The following is an 18,891-nucleotide window of genomic DNA, read 5'->3' on the forward strand; positions in this document are numbered from 1 at the left end:
GTATTGTTGGTGTTATATTAACTGTACTTGGTTGTACATTGTTTTCAATGTTTCATTTTTCAAAAATTTATCCAATTTCAAATTGTTTACCAAAAGGAAGAACTTGTTTATGGTTTAAAAATAATAATGTTTAAAATAAAATTGATAATAATTTTTAAATGTGTTTAAAAAAAAAAAAAAAAAAAAAAATTTTTATTATTTTTATTATTATTATTATTTTTATATTAATGGTAATAGGTTTAAATATTTTATTTTAACTGTTGTAATTAGTGATTTAAGAAAAGAGAAAAAAAAAAAAATTTAAAAATTAAAAAATCTAAAAAAAAAAAAGTGTGTGATTTTTAAAAAATTTTAAAATCATTTTTGTAATGTGCTTATTATAATTATTTTTTATTTTTTATTTTTTTTTTTTATTATTCCTATTTATCACACTCAAAAAGTTTTATTTTTATTTTTATTATTTTATTTTGTTTCTTTAATTTATTTATTTATTTATTTATTTATTTGTTTTTTTTATTTTTTTTTTTTTTTTTATATTTTTATTTTTTTTATTTCATTTTTTTTTTTTTTTTAATTTTTGATTTATTTTTTTTATTTTTTTATTTTTTTTTATTTTTATTTTTTTTTTTTCCTAAGAGTAAAAATAGATTTATTTTGACTTCTCCTCATAAAAAAAAAAAAAAAAAATTAAAAAAAAAAAAAAAAAAAATCAAATAAATTTAAATATATATTCATATATGTATATGTATGTATATGTATATGTATATATATATGTATAATATTTAAATATATGTATAATAAAAAAGATAATTTCCAAAAAAAAAAAAAAAAAAAAAAAAACCCTTTAGCATAAAATCCAATTAATATGGATCAATATATTCTTAACAACTTTCCAACTGCAAATATTAATAACAACAATGGTATCAACGGTTTAGGTATTAATAATAATAATAATAATAATAATAATAATAATAATAATAATAATAATAATAATAATAATAATAATAATAATAATAATAATAATAATAATAATATTAATAATAATATTAATAATAATAATAATAATAATAATAATAATAATAATAATAATATTAATAATAACGCACTCATAAATCCATCATTAGCAAATATCAACTCTATAAATAATACTGCAAATAATGCCATAAATGGAAATAGTAATATTAATAATAATAATAATAATAACAATAATAACAATAAAAAATTAAAAATGACAGGATTGGCTGGAATTCCATCACATAATAATCAGCACAATCATCATAACCATCATAACCATCATAACCATCATCATCCAGGAATTATTAATACGAATGGACTTATACTAGAGAATACACCTAATACTATAAATGGTATAGGTGCACTTAATAATATAAATGGATTAAATGGTACTACTCAAATAAATAATGGAATAAGTAATAATAATAATAATAATATTAATAATAATAATAATAATAATAATAATAATAATAATAATAATGGATACCAATATCCTTATTCATCAATCGGAAGTATTGATGCCTGTATAAATAGTGTTTTTGCAAATTATTCTTACGCACCACAACCTCAACAAAATATCACCGCACCATCAACAGTTGTAAATCATAATAGTCAAAATAGTAATAATAATAATAATAATTGTACTACTAACAATAATAGCACAGCTTCAAATACAAATAATATTAAAAATAACAGTAATATAACCCCTCACAACAACAACAACAACAATAATAACAATAATAACAATAACAATAATAATAATAATAATCAAAACCAAAATCATATGAATAATAACCATAATAACCATAATAACCATAATAACCATAATAATATACATACACAACATTTTACACCAACCAATATTCCATCATTTTATACACCACCACCACTCCCTGTATTAACAGCACCAACTACAACTACCACAACTCTTTCAATTACACCTATCATTAACTCTAACAATACAATCAATACTCAATCAACACCTATTCAACAACATATATTACCAATTAACTCAAATTCACCACACTCAATAATGCCAACTACAATAATACCAACTTCAATTATACTGCAACAACAACAACAACAACAACAACAACAACAACAACAACAACAACAACAACAACATCACCAACAACAACAACAACACCATCAATTTCATCATCAACCAATACCACACATTCTTCAACAACACAATCAGCATCAGTCCCAATTACAACAACCAATTCCATTACAACAACACCAACAACATTTACAACATTTACAACAAAACCAATATCACCAACAAAACCAACAATACCACTACCAACCCCAACAACTACAACAACAACAGCAACAACATAATATAAAATAAACAACAACCCCAACAACATTAACCCCAACAAAATCAACACCAACAACAAAACCATCACCAACAACAAGAACATTCACCAACAAAAACCACAACAACAAAACCACCAACAACAAAACAATTTCAGGAACAACAACAACAACAACAACAACAACAACAACAACAACAACAACAACAACAACAACAACAACAACAACAACAACAATATTTCCAAAGCCAACAACTCCAAATTAAGCAAGAGCATATACCTCCTGATGAAAATGATAAACAAAAACAACAACAACCACAACAACCACAACCACATGTAAAAGTAGAAAAATCCAAATCAAGTAAATCAAATAAGAAAAATAAAACACCAACATCATCTCCAAAACCAAAGAAAACAAAAACAAAAGCAAAAGCAAATCCAAAATCATCAAAGAAAACCACCACAACAGAAAATCAAACACCAGTCAATACATCACCAACTTCAAATACGACAACTCCTTCATCAACTCCATCTTTATTAACAACCCCAACAACTCCAAATATACCATTACCATTTCCACAAATATTACAACAACAACAACAAATACAACAAATACAACAATTACAACAAAAACCATTAATACCTTTACCAAATAGTAATAATGCAAATTCTTCTTCTTCTTCTTCTTCATCTTCATCCCCTTCTTCTTCATCTTCTTCATCCTCTTCTTCAAAGAAATCAAAATCTAGAGATTCAATTATAAAATCAATTGTTCAAAGGGAATTAACTATTGATTTAATAAAATGTAAGCATATAAGGAAAGTGGATGAATCAATTATAAATAGTTTTTCAAAAGATTATCTTAAAATATTATTAGATGGTGATAGAACTCCACAAAAAAGTAATCCAAAGGATCAATATAAGCACCATATTGAAGAAATCATTCAACAATCTGGAGTTACTATTAATAATAATACTTTGGAATATCATTGTATATTTTGTAATATTAATAATAATAATATTAATAATAATAATATTAATAACAACAATACTAATAATGAAAACGATAACTCTACTACTACCACTACTACTACCACTACTACTTCCAGTACCAATAATGATGATATTGAAGATAATGATAATGATAATGATAATGATAATGAAAATGAAAATGATAATGATAATGATAATGATAATTATAATGATAACGATAATGATGATAACACCGCTGATGAATATGAAGATATTGAACATTCTGATATCAGTTCTAAACCTAAAAATATCGATTCAACTACCACTAAAACAACAACTACAACAACAACAACTACAACTACCAGTGCCACCAATGACGCATCTCAAAACATTGTTGACAATAATAGTGGTAGTAATAGTAGTGGCAATAATAAAAATGAAGATCCAACTACAAAAGTAAATAAAAATGAAAATGAAAATAATAATAATAATAATAATAATAATAATAATAATAATAATAATAATAATAATAATATTAATAATAATAATAATAATAATGGTAATGGTAATAGAATTTTCAAAAAGGATAAACATTTTAAGAATCATATTGTTGATCAACATTTGGAAAAAGTTAAAGAATTTATATTACCACCACCAAATTTAAGGAATGGAATGAAAAAGAAATGTGATCATGTTGGTTGTCATTCAATATTTAGAGTGGATGAATTTTCAAAACATGTAAAAAGAGTTCATCATCTTTATGATAAAGATGCTGTTGACACTTGTGCGAGATGTATTTCAATTAAAAGTAATCTTTTCCAAAAAGTCTTGTTATCGATTAGTGAAAAAAATTCTAAAAAAACTAATAATAATAAAGATAATAAAGATAATAATAATAGAGATAATAATAAAGACAATAATAATAATAATAATAATAATAATAATAATAATAATAATAATAATAATAATAATAATAATAATAATAATAATAAAGATTAAAAAAAAAAAACTGAAAAAAACAAAATCAAAATCAATTTTGATTAAAACAAAAAAAAAAAAAAAAAAAAAAAAAGATAAGAAAGGATTAAAAATTTACTTTTAATTATTTAATAGTAAAACTATGGACTTTTTTTTTTTTATTATGTATTATTATAAATAAAAAAAAATAATAGATAAACCCTTCTTTATTTATTATATATATATATATATAAAATATATATAAATATATATTTCATATAATTCAAATACAACTTGAAATTTTCAATCATTTATTTATTTATTTGTCACTCTTTTTCTTTTAATTCTTGTATTTTTTTTTTTTCTTTTGCTTTGTGATTAAATAATTTTAAATATTGATTTATTAATATTATTATTATTCCAATTCAAAAAAAAAAAATTAATATTATTATTATTTCTTGATTATTTTTCCAAAAAAAAATTATATATAATTTTGCTCAAAACAATTGGATTTATCTTTTTTTTAAAAAGAACAATAAAAATCCAAGTATAATTTTTAGCTATTTTCAATTTTTAAAATAAATAATTCCTGGAAAGAGATTTTGGTAATTTGAAAAACAATGAAAAAAAGGGAGAGGAGCAAAAAAAATGAAAATTCATCAAAAATGCCTGGATGGCTCAGTAGGCAGAGCGAGCGGCTGTTAACCGCTAGGTCCATGGTTCGATCCCATGTCTAGGCGATATTTTTTTTAAGGTTTTTCCATTTAAAAAACAAAAAAAAAAAACCGAAAAAACAAAGAAATAAACGAGAATTTATACATATAATAAATAAATCACTGTTATATCTTCACCGCCACATTCATTCCTCTTAATTTTACCCTTTTTTTGCTCAGTAAAGCAAGGGCTATCGTCCTATATACTTTTCAACAATGGCTGATGATCACTCAACTGAATTACAGTTAAATCATACAGATAACAACACAACCAATACAAATAATACCTCCACAACCTCAACAACAAAAAACAAAAGTGCAAAAATCGACACACCTAAAAAACAAACCCCAACAAACCAACTCTCACTAAACAAAGGACTTGATAATCAATTAGATATCATTGCACCTCCATCAATCACAAGACCACTCTCTTTCTTAGAAAAAAACAATAACACCATCAACATTAAGTGTTACTTTAATCAACCACACATCCGTGAAGAATTAACCTCAAAAGATGACACAAGAATTCAACAAATTCACAAAAACATTCACAAACTCTTCGAAGATATACTGTCGCCATCAGCATTCAAAATAATTGGTGCAACTGCCTTCGTAAATTGCAACGTTGATAAATTAACTTCAATAATCAACCTTCAAAACCAACTTGCACTAAATATCGACAAACTCAACTATAGATTCGATATATCATCAAATGATTATGCAATCATTAAAACATTCATTAAAACGTACTCACCCAAACATGCAAACGATGCAATTACAAACAACCTCACTAAATTCACCAGTTGTACATCAATTGAATCATTTACTGTCACATACTCATATGCTGTTGCGTTGAAAAGCTACATTATAACATATCATCTAATTGATCACACACACAACATTGTTGATCAAAAGATCGAACAACCATCTGGTATCACAAGATATATCAAAGCTGCAACACGTAGTGTCACTAAACACAAAATTCAACATGCAAAAAATGCAGATATGGCAACAACTATAAAAAATGCCATCACAAACCCAAACATGAACAAAAACAATCAACCACCAAAAAACAACATTAACACCCCACCAATCAACGAAATTGCAAATTCCAACCGCAATAATAACTCACTTCAAAATAGTGGTTCAAAAGCTATACTAAATGAATCACTTGATATTAACAATCAATCCCAAAACAATAATGAAATTTCACACAAAAGTGATTCTTCAAATAATAATAACGGGAAAAACTCATTATCAATAAGCAATCCAACCGATCCAACAATTGTACCACAAAAACCTCTACAATCTCAACCAAACAAACCAAGTGCACCAACTCCAAATCCAATAAATACAAGAAGAAGCAGCAATGCCCTGACTACACAACCAGTCAATACTGGTGCTGCCAAACCTAGTAAGGTATGAGCTCAAAAATCAACTTTATAACATGGAATTGTAGAGGATTCACTGAAAACCCAAACAATCAACACAATTCCTACCAAAAAGCTGTTGACACACTACAACTACTTATATCAAAACTTCCACCTCGTCCAACAATCTCAATACTCACTGAACTCAATTCATCACCATTACAACTTAAACATGATTTTCCCGATCACATCATCTCTGTCACCAAACGAGGAAATGGTGTAATCATCATTAACCATAACCCAAACACACTCAAACTCAAACACATATCAACAATTGATGGTAGAGCTATTTTAGCAGACGTTATATTTCCAAATCAATTACCAATTGGTATTCTTGGAATTTACGCACCAGCATCAAATAATACCATCAAAAAGAATTCATATGCAACTTCACTACAAACACTTCTCCACAACCACTCAACAAACCCAATACCAAACCAATCCCAACATGTATCTATTATCGCAGGAGATTTCAACTGTATCCACGACGACAATTCACTATTAGACGATATTATCCAATCCTACACATACCAACACCATCTAATTGATCAAGGTGAATTTAAAAACACTCCAACTCATACACATGGCAACAGATTAGATAGAATATATACTCAATACAATAGAATAGACCCTGAAAATATATATACACAAGTCCACCAAATTCCATCTTCATTATCAGATCATAATCCAATATCAACAACAATTTCTTCACCTTTTCAAATAAATAAACATAAGAAAAGATGGATATTATACCTGGTACTGCAAATGACCATGAAGCAATCAATATTATCAATCATTTAATAACTAATCACAATAACACATCAATCAATCAATTTACAAACTGGTCAAAAGTAAAATCAAAAATTATTAAAACTCTAAAAAACTATCAATATAACAAAGACAAACAAACTCAACGTGCAAAACAAATACTATTAGAAAAAGCAGCAAAATTCAAACATCTTGAAGAACAATGCATCGCTGAATACAATATTATATGTAACAAAAACAAATTACATCAAAACCACACAAACATATTAAAAAAACATATAAATGGAGAAATACCTAGCAAGTATCTATCAGCAATACTAAACAAAAGATCAAAAGATGCAAAAATTGAATCAATCCAATATGGTAACATAATTACATCCGACCCCGACCAAATTGAAAATGCGTTTGTTGAATTCTACACAAATCTATATAGCTTACAAATATGTTGTCCAATTACTCACCAGCTCATGCTAAACACATGGCCCATCATAAAAAATGAATATTGGAATGGTTTAGACTCACCATTTATACAAGATGAAGTTGAAGCTGCAATTAAAACCTGTAACCCCAACAAATCACCCGGTCCAGATGGCGTTACAAATGCATTCTACATTAATCATTTAAACCAAGTTAAACCAATTCTCACTACATTATTCAACGATATACTAGAAAATCCTCACCACATCACAACAGAATTCACAGAAGGTCTTATACACACAATATACAAGAAAGGCAACCCCTTACTCATATCAAATCGTCGTCCCATTACACTTCTAAACACTGATTACAAGATCCTCTCAAAAGTAATCAATGCACGTCTTCTGAGAATACTTCCTTTCATCATCAACAACAACCAAACTGGTTTCGTACCCCACAGATTCATCATAGACAACATCATCAACATCAATGAATTAATCAACTACCTCAAATCTAAAAACCTCCCTGGTATCATCACACTATTTGACTTCTTTAAAGCATTTGATTCTATCTCTCACGATAGCATTAAAAGAACATTAATTCATATTGGTATACCAATAAAATTAATAAATTTAATCCACAAGCTATTATCTGACTCACAAGCAAAAATTTCAATTAATGGTAAAACGACCAGAAAATTCGATATTAAAAGAGGTGTAAAACAAGGTGACCCAATCTCAGCCACTTTATTTGTAATTGTAATTGAAATATTAGCAAGAACAATAAATGCAGACAATTCAATAATTGGATTACCAATTTCACCCAATCCACAAATTAAAATCAAATTTACCCAATTTGCAGACGACTCTACAACATACAACATCAACTACGAACAACAACAACAATCAATCAAACATTTCGATAATTTCTGCGCTTCAACATCATCATCTTTAAATTTTGACAAAAGTGCAATAATAGAAATCAACCCCCACAAAATCACTGATAAACACATAATAAACAACATTCCACAATCAAAAAGAATTCCAATAACCAAAAAAGATCAATCAGAAAGAGTTCTTGGCTATTTCTTTAATCATAATGGTTTACATAGGAAATTTCCAGAAACAATGAAAACACTGATTAAATCATTAGTGCTATGGAAAACTAGTGGCACAACATTAAAAACAAAAACAACCATCATAAACACCTACTCACTATCACCAATAACATATTTATCATACCTTGAAGAATTTACAAAAGATGAAGAAATTCAAATTAATAAATTAATCTCATGGTTTATGAATTCTCCCGCAAATTCTGAATCACCAACTCTCGATACCAATTCCATTGAAAACAACACATCAACCATCCATTCACGTGCAAAAATACCTTTGATGTGTTATGATAGATCATTAAAACCATTAAAAGAAGGAGGTTGGGGTATGTGGAATATCCAATTACGACAAGTTGCTCAAAAGATTTGGATATACAACAGATTTTTACAAATGCATAAATCTGCAAACAATTCAATATACATGATAAGTTGGATGGATCAAATCATCAACAAATCAATCTCTTCTCCATACCTTATAAAAATAAAAAAAGAATGGGAAAACTATGCAACTCAAATTGGACATCTAAAAGATAAAGTTCAAATCCTACAACCAATATTAACAAAAAACCAACCCTCTCAAACATTAAACACAAATAATATTTCACTACCACCAACACTCAAAGAAATCTACTCGACAATACTAAACAATCACCAATGCAAATCAAAAGACTATATTGGCAAGAAATATTCAGATCTACTTCTTACTTCGCACCAACAATCAATACAACTATTATGGAAATACACATACGACCAACTTTTTGTCAAAATTCAAAAATTAAAAGATCCAAAAGGCCGAGATACAATGCAAAGATTCCATGCTAGATGTCTTCCGATTAATCATCTACACAACAAAGTTTGCCCCATTTGCAACAATGAAATGAATAATGATCCCTATGGTCATTTGTTTTTCAATTGTCAGCACACAATCAACTTCATTAACCACGACAAATTAAAATATTTTATATATAAAAATTGCAATGGAAACAAAAACTGGTCACTAACAAAAAACCAAACAACAAAATTATACACACTCATTTATAAACCACAAACAAACAACAAAGCATTTAAACCAGATCCAACTATCAATATTAATTTTCATTTTGCAGAAAACGCACAATATAAAAAATACAGGTTCAACTGGAATTATATAAACACAAATCTTGATCTAGTCAGAACACATGCATATTGGAACATAATCTCATTAGTTATTCACCAAATATGGATATGGTTATGCAAATCATTATTTGACATCAATATAACTCAATCAATTGACAATTGGAACAACCAAATAAACAACACAACACTAGATTATGATATATTAAAATCAAAATGGCACAAGCTAATAAGATTGGAATATTCAAGAAGGTTATCAAACTTTAACCAATTCTCAATTAAAAACAACCTCACAAAAACTCAAAAAGAAACCCAATGGTCCGAAACCATCAAAAAATTTAAAAAAGAATGGAGCATAAACACTAATGAACCAATTCCAACAATTACACCACCAATTAATTATTAATTACCTAATCTAAAATAACATACTATTTTAAATTCACAAAAACTAAAAAACCTAAAATAAATAAATAAAAATAACATACTAGTTGTATACTACAATAGTTTATTTATATCAAAAAAAAAAAAAAAAAAGTTTTTCCATTTGTCGCATGTTCGATTCTCTATCAAATGGGAGATTTATAAAAGAATTAACCTATTTTTGCAATTGTGATTTCCTTTTATGAATTAACACTAATTAATCAATATTAAAAAAAAAAAGGTTTTGCGATAATAAATTAATATTAAAATAATAAAAAAACATTCCCTTTTTATAAATAATAATTTAGGATGCAAGTAATTTTAGAAATGTGAATAAATAAAATTACGAAAATATTAATGAATAATAAAAAAAAAATTGTTTAGAAAAAAAAAAAAAAAAAAAAAAATGGAATATTTTTTGATAAAAAAAAATAAAATAAATAAAATAAAATCTGAGTTAATTTTTTTTTATTACAAATTATCTGATGAACGATCTGGTTTGCGTAAAAAAAAAAAAAAAAAAAAAAAAAATCGATTGCCCATTTAAATTAATTAACCACCTTTAAATTTTGTGTAAAAACAATTTTGATTATTTTTTAAATTTTATTTTTTATTTGCAGTTATTCTTTTTCTCAAATTATTAATTAATCACGCAAAAAAAAAAAAAAATTACGATCTGTGGATTCTTTTTTTTTTTTTTTTTTGCAAACCAAAGACAATAACTGCTTTGAAAAAAAAAAAAAAAAAAAAAAAAAAAAGATTTTTTTTAATTTTTTATTTTTGGTTCTTTTTTTTTTCTTATAAAAAATATCTAAAAAATAAAAATTTTTTTTTTTTTTTTTTTTTTTTTGATTTTATTTTTATTTTTATTTTATTCATATTGGAAATTAAATTTATCTATTTAAATTTTATCATAATTAATTTTGTATGTATTATCTTTTCTAAAACAATTGTTTTCAAACCAATCTATTTTTGCACCCAACGAACAATTTTTTTTTTTTTTTTTTTTTTTTTTTTAATTCCAAACCACAACAATATTCGCATAATACAGATAATTAACAAATTTAAATTATAATCACACTATTAGATATTTGAATTTTGGTAAAAAAAAAAAAAAAAAAAAAAAAAAAAAAAAATATAAAATAAATCAAATCAAAAAAACTATTTTTTTTTTTTTTTCTATTTTTTAATTTTTTTTTTTTCCACATAATTCAAATCTTTTTTTTTTTTTTTTTTCTTTTTAAAAAAAAAATACAAAATTTTATTTCAATCCAAAAAACCCACACATATCAAACACATAAATAGTAAAATCAATATTTTTTTTTTTTTTTTATACAAATCACACACACACACTAGCACAAACATAATTTTTCTCTTTTCTTTTTTCTATTTTATATTTTTTTTTTTTTCAAAAAATTATTATAACCCACCCTAACAATTTTTAATTTTATTGTATAGCTTTTTTTTCTTTTTTTTTTTTTTTTTTTTTTTTTCAAAATTTATTCTTGTAAATAATAATAATTGTATAATAAATATAAATAAATAAATAATAATAAATAGTAATAATAAATAATAATAAATTAATAAATAAATAATAATTTAAAAAAAAAAAAAAAAAAAAAAAAATGTCAACAGCACCAATTAAACATGAAGGTTTCCTCACTAAAGAAGGTGGTGGTTTCAAAAGTTGGAAAAAGAGATGGTTCATTCTCAAAGGTGGTGATTTAAGTTATTATAAAACAAAAGGTGTAAGTATAATTAATTAATTTATAAATTTTTTTTTTTTTAAAATAATAGAAAAAAAAAATCTAAAATATATTTTTTTATTTTATTTTTTATTTTTATTTTATTTTAGGAACTTGTACCATTAGGAGTTATTCATTTAAATACATCAGGTCATATTAAAAATTCTGATCGTAAGAAAAGAGTTAATGGATTTGAAGTACAAACACCATCACGTACATATTTCTTATGTTCAGAGACAGAGGAAGAACGTGCAAAATGGATAGAGATATTAATTAATGAAAGAGAATTATTATTGAATGGTGGTAAACAACCAAAGAAATCGGAAAAGGTAGGAGTTGCAGATTTTGAATTATTGAATTTAGTTGGTAAAGGTAGTTTTGGTAAAGTTATTCAAGTTAGAAAGAAAGATACTGGTGAAGTGTATGCAATGAAAGTTTTATCAAAGAAACATATCGTAGAGCATAACGAAGTCGAACATACATTGAGTGAGCGTAATATTCTTCAAAAGATCAATCACCCATTTTTGGTTAATCTCAACTACAGTTTTCAAACAGAGGATAAGCTTTACTTTATCTTGGATTATGTTAATGGTGGTGAGTTATTCTATCATCTTCAAAAGGACAAAAAGTTTACAGAGGATCGTGTCCGTTATTATGGCGCAGAGATCGTATTGGCATTGGAACATTTACATTTGTCGGGTGTCATCTATAGAGATTTGAAACCAGAGAATTTACTACTCACCAACGAGGGTCACATTTGCATGACCGATTTCGGTCTTTGCAAAGAGGGTCTATTGACACCAACCGACAAAACTGGTACTTTCTGTGGTACTCCTGAATATTTAGCACCCGAAGTACTTCAAGGCAATGGTTATGGTAAACAAGTGGATTGGTGGAGTTTTGGTTCTCTCCTCTATGAAATGCTCACTGGTTTACCACCATTCTACAATCAAGACGTCCAAGAGATGTATCGTAAGATCATGATGGAGAAATTATCTTTCCCACATTTCATTTCTCCAGATGCTCGTTCCCTCTTGGAACAACTCTTGGAAAGAGATCCTGAAAAAAGACTTGCCGATCCAAATCTTATTAAAAGACATCCTTTCTTCCGTTCCATCGATTGGGAACAATTATTCCAAAAGAATATTCCACCACCATTCATTCCAAATGTTAAAGGTTCTGCTGATACCTCTCAAATTGATCCAGTTTTCACTGATGAAGCTCCTTCTTTAACTATGGCTGGTGAATGTGCTTTAAATCCGCAACAACAAAAAGATTTTGAAGGTAATTATTAATTTAAAAAAAAAAAAAAAAAAAAAATCAAATCAAATTATCTTATAATATTAATATATTCTTTTTTTATTTATTTTTTCAATTTAGGATTTACATATGTCGCTGAATCTGAACATTTAAGATAAATTTAATAAATGATTTTAAAATAATAAAAAAAAAAAAAAAAAAAAAAAAAAATTATTTAAATAACTGTGTTATTTTTATAAATTTAAATAATAAAAAATAATAATAATAATAATAATAATAATAATAATAATAATAATAATAATAATAATAATAATAATAATAATAATAATAATAATAATAATAATAAATAATAATAAAAGTGTATAATGGTTTTTTAAAATAATTTTAGTGTTAGAATAAGTTTCCGTCTTTGGTAAAAAAAAAAGTTTCAAGAATATTTTTATTTTTATTTTTTTTTTTTAAAACAATTAAAATATTTTTTAATTCTTTATTTTTTTTTATTCTTCATTTTTTTATTCTTTATTAATTTTATAAATATTTTTCTTTTTTTTTTTAAAATTTTATTTTAAATATTTTAAAATGAAATTTAATAGCATTTCACCAAATAAACAACATCATACAGGATTTACAACATCAAACAATGAAAATTTAAATCAACAATTAAACCAAGTATTAATATTATTACAAAGTTTGTATATTTTTTATTTTTTTATTTTTTATTTTTTTTTTATTATTTTAATTTTAATATACTAAAACATTTATTTTAATATTATAATTTTCAATAGCACTTCAATCCCAAGCAAAAAAGATAGCTTCTTTTCAAAATCAAACATATGAATGGAATTTAAAACATCATCAAAATTTAAAAAATGTTTTAAAATCATTTAATAGACTTAATTCAATTATTGATAGTAAAGGATCAAATAATGAATTAAATGAAAAGGACAACAATGAATTTGAAAATGGAGTAACATTTCATCAGAAAATTATTAATACATATGATCCATTAGACCCATTTTCAGAAGAATTAGAAAATTTAATTATGCAAATTGATAGGGGTTTATTTCATCAACTTAGAGATGATTCTCTTGAAATCATTTATCCTTTCATATTAAAATGGTTAAAAGAAAATAACTCATTAGTTTTATCTTTGGTATTAATTTGGGAATCATCAACAAAGTTTCATTATTTATTAAATAAAAAAAAATTTAAAGAAATTAATAAAAAGATTTTAGATTGTATAGTTGATTATGAAAATAAAGGAATTATTTCAACTCTAATCAACCAAAATGAATTTCCATTTTCAGATGACGAATATAATAATTTAAAAAAGTTTTTAAATGATTATTCATAAAAAAAAAAAAAAAAAAAAAAATTTTTTAAAGACCACAATTTCATTTCATGTATATTAAATCAGTTATAATAAAATAATATATTAGTTAATTATGCCTCTAACTGAAAAAAAAAAAAAAAAAAAAAATAAAAAATAAAAAAAAAAAAAAAATTATATAAAACAATGACGTTTTTTTTTTTTTAAATCTTAATTTTAATTGGATTAGATCCCATTTCCAAACTGATTATTATTTTTTTTTTTTAAACAATTTTTTTTTTTTTTTTTTTTTTTTTTTTTTTTCTCAAAATTAATATCTATATAAATAATGTCAACAAATAATTCCAATTTTAATTTTGAATGGAAATCTTCATCAACTCCAACAAAAAAAGGTAATTTTTAAATTTTTTTTTTTTTTTTAATCTTTTTAATTTATTTTAAAATAAATTATTTTTTTTATTTTTTATTTTTTATTTTTAGAAACAGATGATCAAGAATATAATATTTTATTATTGGGTGTAACTGGAAGTGGTAAATCAACTTTTATTAATTCTGCTTATAATTATTTAAAATATTCATCATTAGAAGAGGCAATTGCAAAAGGTGATATTAATAAAATGTTTATTATACCAACAAAAATTAATATGACTGATTCAAAATCTATTAATTATTCATTTTCAATAAATGGTTCATCAATGATTCAAACAAATAATGAAATTGGTAATAAAAGTAATGAAAATGGTAAATCAATGGTTGATAATAATGAAATGAATCCAGATCAAATTAAAATTGGTGAATCAGTTACTAGGGTTCCAAAAAAGTATCCATTAATTTATAATGGTAGATTATATAACTTAATTGATACATGTGGAATTGGTGACACTCGTGGTATTCAACAAGATTCTATAAATTTTGAATTAATATTATCACAAATTTCACAATTAAAATATTTACATGGTATATGTATTTTTATGAAACCAAATGATAGTAGATCAACAATCCTATATAAATGGTGTTTAAGTGAATTGTTAACTAAATTACACCATTCAGCTAAAGATAATATTATGTTTTGTTTTCCAAATTCTCGTGGTACATTCTTTCGTTCAGGTGATTCTCAACTAACTTTAAAAAATTATTTACAACAATTAAAGTTAGACTTAAATATTGATATTGAAAATAGTAATAATTGTAATTTTACAAATAGATCATTAGAGAGTAGAGAATTTTATTTTGATAATGATGCACTTCATTTCTTGGCTGTAAAATCACAAGGCGGTCATTTCGATCAAACTGAACAAGCTCAATATCATTATAGTTGGACAAAATCTTCAGTTTCTTTGAAAAGATTACTTACTAAAATTCAAAGTATGCCACCACATGATGTAAGAAATACAATTTCAATTAATTATGCAAGGGAAATGATTTCACAATTGGCAAAACCAATGTCGGTTTGTTTAAAAAATATTAATGATAATTTAAATGAAATTAATAAACACAAGAAAAAATTAAGAAAATCTTTACATCAAGTTTCATTAAATCAACAACAACAAAATCAAAATCAAAATAACATAACAATTGGTTCGACAGATTTGAGTGTAGTTAATGATTTAATTTCAAAAGAATTACAAGAAAGTTTATTTATTCCAATTATTCAAGTTACATCAATGCCATTATCTCGTCCAAAAGCAGTTTGTATAAATTCATTTTGTATTGAAAAAGAAAAATATAAATTATCAAGACAAATTGAATTCCCATCATCATCGTCCTCCTCTGATTCAAATGATGATAATGATGATTCAAATTCAACAAATAAAATTAGATTTTGTTGTGAAAATTGTTTTGGGGGCTTATTAGGAAATCTTTATTTATGTTTTAGCTATGATGTAAATGGTAAATGTAAAAGTTGTTATAAATCAAATGGTTCTTTATGTCATCATTCTGATCATATAATTATTAAATCAATTGAATCAAACAATCCAATTAAAAATCAACCTCTACAACAACATCAATCAAATGATAGTTTTGAAAATATTAAAGAAAATACTAATCAATTAATTAAACAATTAAAAGAAAGAAAAAAACTATATGAAAAAGAATTTCAAGAGATTTCAAATGCATCTGTTCATTTCTCATTATTTCTCTCCAAGAATTCATTAATTCAAGTTAATAATGAATATGAAAATTTTATTAATTTACAAATTTCAAATGAAAAATCTCAAGACTCAATTAAAATATTGGTTAAACATTTACAAGATTATAAGATTCAAGTTGATTCACAAAGAAAAGCAATAGAATCTGAACTCAATTATTTTTTTATTTTTAGTAAAGAAAAAAAAAAAAAAAAAAAAAAAAAAAGGGTTATTTTTGTTTTTTTTTTTTTTTAAAGGAAATCTAAAACTATTATTTCTCCTTAAACGAAATTGAATTCAATCTAGATTTTTTTGTTTCTAATTGTGATTTTTTTTTTTTTTTTTTTTTTAAATCCTTAAATATTGGTTTGTGGAAAACTGATTAAAAAAAAAAATCTTTATTTAAACTGTTTTTATATTAAAAAAAAAAAAAAAGAAATAATTTTTAATATCCTGTTAATTTTTTTCAAAATATATATATAAATATTGGTTTAAATTTTAATATAATTACCTTAAATATATTTAGTTGAAATAAAACTTTTCTTTTCTTTTTTTCAAACTTTTTGTTTTTATTCCTTTTTTGATAAGATCATATAAACTGGGAAGTTTACATCAATTAATTTTGAATCACCATCCGTTGTTTTGTAAGCTTTTAACAAGGTTTCTTTAATTTCTGGTAAAACATCTTTGTTTCCTGCTTTGATGAATGCTGCATATCCTGACCATGATGAATAATAACCAATCATATCATTAATTGACATTGATTTCTTTGAGAAAAAAAAAAAAAAAATTAAAATTTATCCATATATAATAAATAAAAAAAAAAAAAGAAAAAAAAAAAAATACATACAGGAAGAGAAATTGTTTTTCTAGTTGTATTTTCAAAAGATGGTTTAATATCAACATATTCATCATCAATATATTTTCTCTCTGGTGCCCAATATTGGTCTCCTATTGTTTCATAGTAATGCTATAGTAGTGAAATTAATAATTAATAAGTATTATATTCTAATTATTATTATTATTATTATTATTATTATTATTATTATTATTATTATTATTATTATTATTATTATTATTATTATTATTATTATTATTATTATTATTATTATTATTATTATTTATTATTTATTATTAAATGATTGTCAACATACTTTTTCATGAACTACTTGAGCATCATTATTATTTGTAATTTTCATTAAACCATAAGACCAAATGATTAATGAACCATTTTCTCTTAATAATCTTTTTGATTCTTCATAGAATACAGGTAAATTAAACCAATGAGCAGCTTGTGCCACAGTAATTAAATCAACTGAACCACTTGGTAAATCAATTTTCTCTGCTGCTGATAATCTGTATTCAACATTGTCTGTTTTTTCTGCATTCTCAATTTGACCTTGTGATGGTTCAAATCCTAAATATTCCCAAATTTTTAATTATTAATATCTTGATAATAATAATAATAATAATAATAATAATAATAATAATAATAATAATAATAATAATAATAATAATAATAATAATAATAATAATAATAATAATAATAATAATAATAATAATAATAATAATAATAATTGATAATTCTAAAATATTTACTTACCAATAACTTTTTTAAAGTATTTTGCTAATCTAACGGTTGCTTGACCACTACCAGCACCAATATCAATTGCAAGATCTCTTTTTTCATCACAATGTGAATCAATAATTGAATATAATTCATCATTGTATGTTGGTCTAAAATTTTTATAAGATTTACTTATACTACCAAATTTATCATCAAATTTGGTTGGTGTTGGAATTGGTGATGTCATTTTATTATTAATATTACTTTTACTAGTTGAAAATGATCTATTAAAATATTTTAAATTTGATGTTTTGTTTAATGTTTTTAAAATTTTAATTGAATTCATTGCTTTTTTTTTTTTTCAGTTTAAGCAAAATTTAATTTATACAAAAAAAAAATAAAAATAAAAATAAAAATTAAATTAAATTAAAAAAAAAAAAATTAAATTAAAAAAAAAAATTAGATGACACAATTATGACATTTTTTTTTTACGCTGATGAAAGTATGAAAACATCTGATGGAGAAACCTTTTTAAAAATTCTAAAAAAAATAAAAAAAAAACTATTTTTTATTAAATTACTATTAATTAATTAATTAAAAAAAACTATTTTTAAATAACTATTAAT

The 18,891-nt window shown here is 23.8% G+C and overlaps 8 protein-coding genes and 1 non-coding gene across 9 annotated transcripts in view; 8 read left to right on the forward strand and 1 right to left on the reverse strand.

Moving 5' to 3' along the window:
- DDB_G0268708 (hypothetical protein) overlaps nt 1-134 on the forward strand; it is a gene marked incomplete at both ends in the record, with an annotated part of 1,173 nt that extends 1,039 nt beyond the window's left edge. The window contains one exon of the mRNA XM_641792.1: nt 1-134. This exon is cut by the window's left edge and continues 56 nt beyond it. Coding sequence (XP_646884.1) covers nt 1-134 — 134 coding nt within the window.
- A 731-nt stretch (nt 135-865) lies between these two features.
- On the forward strand, nt 866-4,301 carry DDB_G0268710 (hypothetical protein; the record flags this gene model as incomplete). The annotated part of the gene is made up of 2 exons (XM_641793.1): nt 866-1,909; nt 2,490-4,301. 2 exons carry the CDS (start codon nt 866-868, stop codon nt 4,299-4,301), a joined length of 2,856 nt encoding a protein of 951 aa, XP_646885.1.
- Nucleotides 4,302-4,926: 625 nt separating this feature from the next.
- On the forward strand, nt 4,927-4,999 carry tRNA-Asn-GUU-4. Its single transcript has one exon. It is a non-coding gene; the product is annotated as a tRNA-Asn (tRNA).
- Nucleotides 5,000-5,188: 189 nt separating this feature from the next.
- On the forward strand, nt 5,189-6,397 carry DDB_G0268942 (hypothetical protein; the record flags this gene model as incomplete). Its single annotated transcript, XM_641794.1, has 1 exon — nt 5,189-6,397. The coding sequence occupies one exon, from the start codon at nt 5,189-5,191 to the stop codon at nt 6,395-6,397; it is 1,209 nt and encodes a 402-aa protein (XP_646886.1).
- Nucleotides 6,398-7,142: 745 nt separating this feature from the next.
- On the forward strand, nt 7,143-10,220 carry DDB_G0268944 (hypothetical protein; the record flags this gene model as incomplete). The annotated part of the gene is made up of 1 exon (XM_641795.1): nt 7,143-10,220. One exon carries the CDS (start codon nt 7,143-7,145, stop codon nt 10,218-10,220), a length of 3,078 nt encoding a protein of 1,025 aa, XP_646887.1.
- Nucleotides 10,221-11,859: 1,639 nt separating this feature from the next.
- Nucleotides 11,860-13,397, forward strand: pkbA (protein serine/threonine kinase; the record flags this gene model as incomplete). Its single annotated transcript, XM_641796.1, has 3 exons — nt 11,860-11,982; nt 12,090-13,263; nt 13,360-13,397. The coding sequence occupies 3 exons, from the start codon at nt 11,860-11,862 to the stop codon at nt 13,395-13,397; spliced, it is 1,335 nt and encodes a 444-aa protein (XP_646888.1).
- A 421-nt stretch (nt 13,398-13,818) lies between these two features.
- On the forward strand, nt 13,819-14,593 carry DDB_G0268712 (hypothetical protein; the record flags this gene model as incomplete). Its single annotated transcript, XM_641797.1, has 2 exons — nt 13,819-13,927; nt 14,025-14,593. 2 exons carry the CDS (start codon nt 13,819-13,821, stop codon nt 14,591-14,593), a joined length of 678 nt encoding a protein of 225 aa, XP_646889.1.
- A 304-nt stretch (nt 14,594-14,897) lies between these two features.
- On the forward strand, nt 14,898-16,953 carry DDB_G0268946 (hypothetical protein; the record flags this gene model as incomplete). The annotated part of the gene is made up of 2 exons (XM_641798.1): nt 14,898-14,961; nt 15,050-16,953. 2 exons carry the CDS (start codon nt 14,898-14,900, stop codon nt 16,951-16,953), a joined length of 1,968 nt encoding a protein of 655 aa, XP_646890.1.
- A 314-nt stretch (nt 16,954-17,267) lies between these two features.
- On the reverse strand, nt 17,268-18,611 carry DDB_G0268948 (hypothetical protein; the record flags this gene model as incomplete). The annotated part of the gene is made up of 4 exons (XM_641799.1): nt 17,268-17,465; nt 17,549-17,668; nt 17,853-18,115; nt 18,302-18,611. The coding sequence occupies 4 exons, from the start codon at nt 18,609-18,611 to the stop codon at nt 17,268-17,270; spliced, it is 891 nt and encodes a 296-aa protein (XP_646891.1).
- Nucleotides 18,612-18,891: the final 280 nt, after the last annotated feature.

Source organism: Dictyostelium discoideum (genome assembly GCF_000004695.1).
Source record: "Dictyostelium discoideum AX4 chromosome 1 chromosome, whole genome shotgun sequence".
NCBI classification, from domain to species: Eukaryota; Evosea; class Eumycetozoa; order Dictyosteliales; family Dictyosteliaceae; genus Dictyostelium; species Dictyostelium discoideum.